This window comes from Eucyclogobius newberryi, unplaced genomic scaffold, assembly GCF_026437365.1.
Source record: "Eucyclogobius newberryi isolate DKJ021-1_F unplaced genomic scaffold, fEucNew1.0.hap1 SCAF_2, whole genome shotgun sequence".
NCBI classification, from domain to species: domain Eukaryota; kingdom Metazoa; phylum Chordata; class Actinopteri; order Gobiiformes; family Gobiidae; genus Eucyclogobius; species Eucyclogobius newberryi.
The window spans coordinates 4,583,804-4,594,526 of record NW_027315834.1 but is presented as its reverse complement, the minus strand read 5'-3'; the positions used below and the strand labels follow the sequence as shown (position 1 = coordinate 4,594,526).

The following is a 10,723-nucleotide window of genomic DNA, read 5'->3' as shown; positions in this document are numbered from 1 at the left end:
ACACACCACCACCACACACACATACACACCACCATCATCACACACACACCACCATCATCACATACACACCACCATCATCACACATACACACCACCATCATCACACACACACCACCATCATCACATACACACCACCATCATCACACACACACCACCATCATCACACACACACCACCATCATCACACACACCATCACACATACACACCACCACACACACATACATACACCATCACACACACACACACACCTTACTTTGATAAGCAAAGTTTACAAGTGTCTTGCCTAATAGACTCATTGAGGACCTGTGGACCCAGATGCTACTCTCCTGGTGAAGCGGTCTCTACCCCATATGGATAATCCTTCATCTGCCTGGAAGAACTGGTTCTCCTCCACTTTCGCTCTCGCGTCCGTCTGTGAGAGTCAGATCTCTCCTTCTCTGTGGAACTCCTCCAGGTTTATACTTTTTCCCAAGGTTTTTTGTGGTTCTTCCTGGCCGAGGAGCTGAACATGAGCCTGAACTTGCTCTGTTGGTATTTCAGGAACTTATTTAAAACAGTACCAGTGAAGACTACGTCAGGTCCTGAAGTACCTTTTGTTTGACTCAGTTCTAGTCCTAGTTTAGTCCCAATATTGATGTGTTGTAACGAACAAAACTTGCCTATTATATAAAAAAAAGACAGACACGAGTAGAGTTGCACATGATTAAATCCTTTTTATTTTTTGTGGCTTTGGAGACAATTCAAAGTGATCCATGAACCACCTCTAGATTGCAAACTAATGCATTTCTCCATTATGTACACACGCATACGTCTCAATATGTCCAATACTTACAAGTACAAAAGAGCTTTACTATTGATTGATCTCTGCAACATACAAACAATATGGCTGGGGGAGGGGCATGTGTGATTGTGGCGATGCTGATTGGTGGAGAGGAGGGGAAAGGGGCGGGGCAAAGTCTCTCTTAAAGGCACAGACTTAGGTGTGTGCGGGACGAGAGGTAGAAGGAACAAGTTTACGCACCAAAACAAGAATATAAATCCAAACTAGTTAATGTTGTTTTTAAAGGCGAGACACTGCAGGCAGAACACTTTTACATGTCCATTTTTTTAAGATTTATATGTCCCAAATATGTGTATTTTTACACCAAAACCACTTCTTTGAAAACATAATATGTGAGTAAACGACAGAAGATGTTTCACACTGATATGTCTAAAATGACTTCCTGCAGTGTCTCACTCTTAAGGTTTCGGTCAATTCATGTCATATTTGCTTCAATATGTTGCTTTGTTTGGAAGATCTGTGTTTTTTTGTTGTTGTTGTTCCACAGTAGAAATGTGAATCAGTTTGAAATGAAACCGATTTTCTAAATTCCTCAAATTTTGAGTGGATTTTAGGCTTGTAACACTAACATTTCTGACAATGAAACAAAAAATAATCTAATCGGGCTAATACATTTTGGTAGTGTCTGAAAGAAGGGGGAATTGCATGGTGAATACACTAAACAATGAAACTAAAACGACTTATAAATAAATGTGTCATTGCTTTCCATTTAAACGCTTACGGTAATTCAAAGTTTACATTTCGACGACCTTAAAAGCCACAGAAACTGCAATATAAAGAATTAGCTGAAAACAATGACCTCATTTATTTCAAATCGACCGGTGAGGATGAAAAGAGAAGACATCACATTTCAAAAAGGACTTAAACCAGGAGCGGTGGCTGCAACAAACAACTGCGTTTACAAAAATAACTTTTAAAATACAATTTACAAAAACAACCATTATTATCATCATCATCATCATCATCATCATCATCATCATCATCATCATCATCATCATCATCATCATCATCATCATCATCATCATCATCATCATTAATATTATTACAATCTTTCAGGAGCCCATCCTGGTTCTTTGTGTGTCAGGTCGTCCTATTTATTAAACAATATCTTTCAAAAGTATTTAACAAATCGAACATATAAAATAACCCTGAAATATTTGCAACATGAGCAACATCTGTTCAAGGAGCAGAATAATTTACAAATAAAGACAAAAGGGTTTTACGATCATGCACTGACTTTCTTACATCTTCTGTTAAGTTAAATGATTGCAAAAAAATTGTATATTATATTCAAAAAGAAACTGCCCCGGACACTTGGATGTGTGGATATAAATACTTGTCCCCCTAGTGGCTGTTCATGGAATACACAAATGTCCGACGAAATAAAAGGTGGCAACAGCAAAGTTCGGCTGAGATTAGATTCAATCAGTCATGGAGTTTGAGTCGTGTCAATCATGTCGACAAAGACCGTGACAGGTGCAAAGTGAAAGTGAGTTATGGCTTTGCCTGGGATCTACCACAACATGACTTTCCATTAGGGCTTTTGCCATTTGGGTAAAAAAACTAAAGAAGAAGCAAGTTTTCCACCAAATTCGGAATATCCACAGTACGGCATTAAACTGATCGAGCTTGCATTTATTCAATTACAGGTATGTTATTGTCTTAAAAAACAGTTTGTCTCCATGGAGATAAGACAGGTGTAATGCCATACTGTGGATCATGCAACAGTAAACAGACTGACGAATCCCCAGCTCGACATGCGTTGTGTTCAGAGTTTGCAGTGTGTTTTAAAGATGAAGTAAATGACAAGAGAGAGACACCTAGAGCGGTCTCATGAGTTCTTCGACATGCCAGATTTCTTTGTTTTTATCGTTGTAAAGCGCTCATTGATTCCAGGCAAAGACAAAGCATGGTGACGAGAAACTTTAAACAGAACAGAACTTTAAAGCCTTTTTTAGAACCTTCATGAGGAAATTCTGCCAGGAAAATGTTGAGTTCAAGTTTTTTGAGCAAAAGATGAATAAGAAACTGCTGCTGTCGACCCAAAATCAGCACAATTCTTTATCAAACTCAATACATTTGACTCTTAAATGCGTAATGGACGTTTTCTGGCTTTCTGGTCTCATTTCCTCGTGGACTGATGATTAGTCCTGCCACGTATCAATCATAGCGCACCTACTGCTCACCTGCAGCCTCGTTCTGGCTCGTCCCCAGGAGAGCAGCACGTTTCCTTGTGTCCAAGCGCATTGATCTATTATAATATAGTTCCCTCAGTGTACAGGACAAAATTAAGACAGAGAAAGACAGTTCGAGCTGTCTCTGACGAGTCGGAAATGTGATCCGTCGCGCTAATAAACAAACACAGGTGTGTTTTTTATGCATCCACACGGGGGAGTGCACATGCGCACTTCCGCCTGAGTTCTCAAATCGGCAAAAAAACGTCCATTACGCCTTTAATATTTGCAGCACCTGTGTGAAATACGTAGAATTGTGTTACTCGAGTACGTTTCCTGCACCTGTATCTGTACTTTTACTGAACAGAATGTAGTACTTCTTCTACCCCGGGTCCTGAGGAGGTTATGTCGCCTCAGGCCCGTGAGTCTGGGTCAAATGCACTGAAGGAAAAAAGCACCAGCAAAGGGAAAATCCCAAAGGAAACCAATCTAAATATTAAAAATATTAAGTGTAGCACTAGAAGAGATGGAGAGGGAGAAAGGGATAAGACAGCACCCCAAAAAACTGGAATATTGAAGAATAAAAATAAACATTGCACCATTGAAAAAAATATATAATAGAGCTTCACTTTGAGATTGTGGCTCATTCAAAATACAAATGAGTGGGGCTTTCAGTAACTATGGCGACCGCTTCTTGTAGGCAAAGGTAACTCCTGATGCACGTAAACAATATGGCTAACAAGCTAGCTTCTGTGTCCGTCCCAGCTCGGAATAAATCAATGAATCGAGCGATAAGATCAGTCAAATGTGAATCATGGCACATTTGGAGGCTTTGAGGGAAAGAGCAAGCATTTACCCCAGAACGAGAATATCTTTTGGCTTTAGTTGAAGATTGGGCACTAGATTTTCAGCGTTGCCATGGCTACAGACTGTTACTTTACTGTTACTAGCAAAGTACAGGCAAAATACAGTCAACTATGTGGCAGAGGATCTCGAGTGAAGAAGAGTGACACATGACATACTCGTGTAGTACTCTAATCTTCCATAGAATATTATTAGATTAAAAACAAAAAGCATCGACAACTTACGTACTTGTACTGCTCTGTGCATAAAGTCTAGCTCACTGTTAGCGGCACTAAACTGTGTATAAATACTGACCGATCATGCAGCGGGCAGGAACAGCGCTGAGGACCCAATGACACGCTTTTGTCTTAATGCTAAAGCTAATGCTAATTCTGAGACGTAATAATAAAATGAACCCCTCAAACAGAAGTAATCTACATAAAACATTGGGAAGTCTTTACATTAAACTTGAATTGGCTGTTTATTTTATAAGTTAGCATTAGCTTTGGGACATGGTGAGCTAGCCAGCACACAGACATTAAGGCAAAATAGGTTATATTACAAATATATTATAAGGAATTTAATTACTGTCTCAACTGGAAATAATTGTAATGATGCAAAATAATAATAAATTAAAGTAAAAATTTAAGTATCAGGAATTATCTTTAATCAGGTACAAGAAACAGCCCCGTGCGCACATTTCTCTTTTTCATTTAGAAAACTGAAGGGAAAAATAAAGAAAATGAAATATCCACCAGTAAAATGTCTGTTCCTTTTTCTTTCTGAAGGAGAATCCACAGGAAAATGCTTTGAAGTCAAATGTTTTTCTTCGTTTCGCTTTGTTGGAGCAGCCAGTAGAGGGCAGTACAAGTGAAGAGAGTCATTTTAGGGGCCGGTGCTGGTCATGTCCACTCCACTGGGGGCTCCCGGGGGCCTTTGGGCTGAATGCAGCAGTTACCGAACCCTGGAAAGAAACACGTGCAGGTAGTTAGCACACAAGCGTAGCATCTCCGGGCTGCTAAAGCACTTTAAAGCACTTTAATACACTTTAATACACTTTAATACACTTTAATACACTTTTGTCATTTCACTTTGTATTCTGTCACTGATGCGTGTTTGGAGAAGGAAACTAAAACATGGTGTTGTCAGGCGACCCCAAATAAATTGTCTGTTTGCTGTAACCCGAGCCAAGAAGTGGGTCGGTCGGTAGGCAAATTCTTATTTTTTTTTTAACTTTGAAGGCAAAAAAATATCCAAATTTTGCCATTTTTTGACTCGGAGTGACCACCAGGGGTCAGGCTTCAAGAGTCCAGGGGTCAGGCTTCAAGAGTCCAGGGGTCAGGCTTCAAGAGTCCAGGGGTCAGGCTTCAACAGTCCAGGGGTCGGGCTTCAACAGTCCAGGGGTCGGGCTTCAACAGTCCAGGGGTCAGGCTTCAACAGTCCAGGGGTCAGGCTTCAACAGTCCAGGGGTCGGGCTTCAACAGTCCAGGGGTCGGGCTTCAACAGTCCAGGGGTCAGGCTTCAACAGTCCAGGGGTCAGGCTTCAACAGTCCAAGGGTCAGGCTTCAACAGTCCAGGGGTCAGGCTTCAACAGTCCAGGGGTCAGGCTTCAACAGTCCAGGGGTCAGGCTTCAACAGTCCAGGGGTCAGGCTTCAACAGTCCAGGGGTCAGGCTTCAACAGTCCAGGGGTCAGGCTTCAACAGTCCAGGGGTCAGGCTTCAACAGTCCAGGGTTCAGGCTTCAACAGTCCAGGGGTCAGGCTTCAACAGTCCAGGGTTCAGGCTTCAACAGTCCAGGGGTCAGGCTTCAACAGTCCAGGGGTCGGGCTTCAACAGTCCAGGGGTCAGGCTTCAACAGTCCAGGGGTCAGGCTTCAACAGTCCAGGGGTCAGGCTTCAACAGTCCAGGGGTCAGGCTTCAACAGTCCAGGGGTCAGGCTTCAACAGTCCAGGGTTCAGGCTTCAACAGTCCAGGGGTCAGGCTTCAACAGTCCAGGGGTCAGGCTTCAACAGTCCAGGGGTCAGGCTTCAACAGTCCAGGGGTCAGGCTTCAACAGTCCAGGGGTCAGGCTTCAACAGTCCAGGGGTCAGGCTTCAACAGTCAATGACAGAAAACGTCTCAATCAACCTGATCAGGAGACTAAATCTCACGATTAAGATATTTCAATCGACCTTTTGTACGCCGTTATCTTGGTAGCGAAGGCGAGCGGGGGGAACATGCGGGGGACACGGGCGCCGCCATGTTTGTTGTGATGACGCTGCTGGGCGTGTTTCAATCCCAGAGTGCATTGCGTAAGTCAAATGATAGTGATAGTGATATGTACTATGGCCAGCTCAGTGGCGCCGACAGAGGCCAACCAACTTGTAACAGGCCATATATTTTCCGTTTTGCGCGTTCTGTTTTGTTACAGAAGCATGTGGAGGACCAAAAATGAAAACGCAAATGCGCTGCGCAATGCGTTATCAGTCCTTTTGGGATGTAGTATAGGTTTACCAGCGTGATAAAAATATTAGACACGGCGGTTTAGGAAAGACCGGTCGGTGAGTCGGCGAAATAACTGAAAAATAAAAGATTTTGACGTTTTTTCAACAAAATGCTGATAAAAAAATTTCAGTCAGCTAGTTTCATACCGGGTCGGTCGGGTTACGGCAAACAGACATATTATTTTGCTCAGCCACATGAGAAACCCGACTGAGGGGGGGAAGGGTCACTCACCCACCCAACTCTGCTCTGCTCTCTGTGGACTGTGAGGCGCCACTGGACTCGGCTGGACACGGCTTTGTGACGCGGTCCGACGCATCTGCAACACAAAACAGGACTTCAATCAACCCATCTACGTTTATTCTTCCATCTGTCATTACTTTCACAATATTAGAACACAATGTGGACACTACATGAGACGCACGACTGAAAAGGAGCGCGATGATGAGTCTTATAGGACACGCCCCTTCACCAAGAGGAAACTAAACAATTGGCCGTCCAGTTTGATCTGCCACGTCAAGATATATTACTTAAAACATGATATTTCACTAGATATATTACTTAAAACATGATATTTCACTAGATATATTACTTAAAACATGAAATTTAACTAGATATATTTCACTAGATATATTATTTAAAACATACTTAAAACATGATATTTCACTAGATATATTATTTAAAACATACTTAAAACATGATATTTCACTAGATATATTATTTAAAACATACTTAAAACATGATATTTCACTAGATGTATTACTTAAAACATGGTAGAAAAAGCTTCAGTTGTCATCTGGACTCAGTTTGAAAAAATAGACGTTTCGACTCTCATCCAAGAGTCCCTTATGTGTCTGGCCTGTCGGAAAAACTGCAGAGAATTTTTAGACAACACGAAGTCCCTGTTTATTTTAAACCAGGAAACACTTTAAGATAAAAACTGGTTCACCCTAAGGACAAGTTGCCGACTCAAAAACAGAGCAATGTAGTTTATTCGATCCAATGCAGTGAAGAAAGTTGTAAAGAACGTTACATAGGTGAGACGAAACAGCCTCTACACAAGAGGCTCTATCAGCACAGAAGAAATACAAGTTCAGGACCTCAGAGCGCCGTGCATCTCCATCTTGAAGCCTCTAATCACTCGTTTGAAGACGGTGAGGTGAAGGTTTTAAGCAGGAGAAAAGATGGTTTGAAAGAGGAGTCAAGGAAGATATTTTTGTTAAAAAAAGAAAGACCTTCTTTAAACAGAAATGGAGGGCTAAGATTCAATCTTCCTGTTATTTATAATGGGTTACTGAACCCCTGGAAAGGTAGAGGACCAGGACAAGGACATTTAGATGCTAATCAGGTACTCAGGGTGGTTGAGCCAGGGTCTCACAAAGACAAAGAGGATTCTAATAGCCCATTAAAATTCTGAATAGGCTCGGTAGATACAAGGGGGGAGTTTCTGTTGAAACAAACAACTCTTTCTACTTCAGGAAGGCTCCTCCCAATGGGCGGGTCTTACCACAGAACAGTATTAACATCGGAGTTCTCGACCTAAATTCTGTTATTGACAATGACTCTTGGATGAGAGTCGAAACGTCTATTTTTTCAAACTGAGTCCAGATGAAACAACTGAAGCTTTTTCTACTATGGAACACGCCTGGACGAATGAGGGATTACACCGACATACTTAAAACATGATATTTCACTAGATATATTACTTAAAACATGATATTTCACTAGATATATTACTTATTTACTATTTCATTGCTGGTAAACATGTCCGTTAAGTTTATATATTTACATTTTTATCATTTTCAAATCGTTGTTGTTTTATACATTTGCTTCAAAAGTAAAATTGTGTCATGTTTTTGATTGATTGTCTAAGGAATTCCACCCTTAGACTCCAAACAACAAAACCTTCCTCCTGCTTTCATCATCGGTGATCAATGTAATCTGCTCTGGCACCAACTTATTCTTAATCTTCCACATAATCCATGACAATTTGAAAAAAATCGAAATATTGTAGGATCTTCGGCTAAACAAAGAGTTCATTAGTGTGGTTTCTTGAAGTTTTAAACTGAATAAATAAATAAATCAAGAGTTGTTGCAGTAATTAAAGCAAAAACAAGAATAAGACAGGTTCTATTTACTTATATTCATACACTTTTTGCTTCATTGCCACAGTTAGGTTCATATTTGTTGAGTTTTGTAGCTGACAGATGTGATTATATTCCTGTTTTCATCTTGACATTGGACGACTCATTGAACTAAAATGCAGTTGAGATGAATATATTTCACATTTAGCTGAAAATGATACACATTTTAGCCCAGAAAAGCCAAACACTGGGCCAAAACTCATCAACTGCCAACTTTTTTTATTTGTCAAATAAGAAAATATGAGTGCGACTTTAGTTGAATTCATGTTTAGAGTCAAAAAAGTTGTTTCTTTTGTGTAAATTCGGCATAAACTTTGGATAAAATGAGAGTCCCGGGTATGATTTTTCATCTTTTCTCCACGAACATTTACTTGATTGGTGTAAAAGTATAATTTATATTTACACCAGGTATAAATACAATTACAAATACAAAAACAAAATTAAGTCAAAAAGAGTAAATGTTAAAAAAACATAAAAAGTCATGTGTAATGGCCTTTTCTGTAACAAAACACTAAAACCATTTCTAAAAACAAATCTGTTCAATAAGAGTATGAGACTTTTCACAAGAATCACATAACTTCATGTGCATTTTGCAGAGGAAATACAGCTGCAGGACATTAAAGTTAAAGTAATAAAAGAATAAACTGTCTCTTTTCTCTAAATCGGTTTAAATCAATGACATTTCAGAACATGTTTGATAAAGAGCCAGTCGCACCTCAGGGTTTATGTTTATGTTAAGTTCAAAGTTGTTCAGAAAAGCAGGATTTCACCGATAGAAGAAAGTAATAATGATTTAGTTTGCCCCGTGTCTTAAACCCTGAAGCACAGAATGAGCTCCTTCTGGTCTTTTTAACATTCTTATATCAGTTTATATTTGAAGTAGAGATACATCTTTAACGCCTTCATCAACAGTCTTTGACACAAGTTTAAAGTCTAAAAATATTAGATGAAAAGGGCATTTGACCGTTTTAGTTTTTACATCCAAACAAATAAAACGATGAAAACTACTTAATAGAAGACATGTCTGTGCACGGTTAAGTGGAATGTTGAAGTACTTTCCAGTGATAAAGCTAACATTTGACCTCCAGTAGCACAGACACATTTACTAGTTGCTTGTCACTGAGTTAACAAATGCAGACATTATTTTACAGCCTTTAAAACTGCCCCAAAAACATCAGATTTAAATTTGCCGATCAGTTTTTCTCTCAGAAGCTGGGCCCTTTACCCAGTTAAAGCTCACGTCCTCTGCAGCACGGCCTCAGTAGAGCTCAATGAGGCCACACACTGGCAATAACCCAGCACCGTGATGCATTCGTGCAGTTTGTACTTCTACACAGACGGGATTTATCTCCCTCTTTCCTACGCCATTATTTTGTCCTGTTACTCAAAAACGCCCTCGTCGCTGCCACTTTGGCCGGACCAAACGCGGGCCGGAGCGCTCAGAGCGGGACGACATCGTTTCACTGCGCGGGCAAACGCTGCGCTCGTTATCCGAGTCTTTTCAGAGCTCCTGCAGTTGTCGTCACGCAATCCCAGCATGCACCACTCGACCGTGATGGTGGAGGGTTCGCGCAGGAAACTAAATCGCCTCGGCTGAACGGTAATTACCAAATGTATCGGACACTGTGGACTAAAGCAGATGAAACCCAGAGCTTTTACCAGATCCACAGAGCTCCAGATCCACAGAGCTCCAGATCGATGTAGAAGAGGATTTAAACGGAAATGAAACCAGCATAAACTGTGCTACAAACGTATTTCTGAATTTATTTGGGTTTTTCATTTGGAGAATGAATCGAACGTTGAACTCATAATGATTCATCAGCTGTTTTCAAGTTGTGGATTGGCGAGTGGTCTATTCATTTGGCGAGAGAGAGAGAAGTCTGAAGAGAAATGATCAGAAAAGCTTTTTGCCAAACACTGTGTGAATAATTGACTTTGAAATGTTGGTTTTAGACAAATATAATCATAAACTTAAGTTAAACCAATGACTTTCTTGAATTCCTGATTAATTCTCTTTGAATTAACCTCTGACATGTACAACAGCTTCACATTCTAGAACAGTCACATTTTCAATATATATAATATAATAATCTAATGGATAATAATCTATATATTATTATATTATTCATATCAGCAGATGTTAAAGGTACAGTATTTTATAATAAAGTTTTCACTCCATTCGACTGATAACAAAAAACGGTCTTTCAGTTCGAGGTCTTATTTGATTAGGCTAAAAATCAT

General features: G+C 40.2%; 1 protein-coding gene across 1 annotated transcript in view; it reads right to left on the bottom strand.

Moving 5' to 3' along the window:
* Positions 1 to 687: 687 nt before the first annotated feature.
* The window catches only part of ptpn12 (protein tyrosine phosphatase non-receptor type 12), a 93,066-nt gene continuing 83,030 nt past the window's right edge, over positions 688 to 10,723 (bottom strand). Inside the window, exons 17-18 of the mRNA XM_072453768.1 lie at positions 6,577 to 6,657; positions 688 to 4,821 (exon numbers count right to left, since the gene is read on the bottom strand). Coding sequence (XP_072309869.1) covers positions 4,760 to 4,821; positions 6,577 to 6,657 — 143 coding nt within the window. The 3' untranslated portion in view covers positions 688 to 4,759. The remainder of the gene's footprint in view (positions 4,822 to 6,576; positions 6,658 to 10,723) is intronic.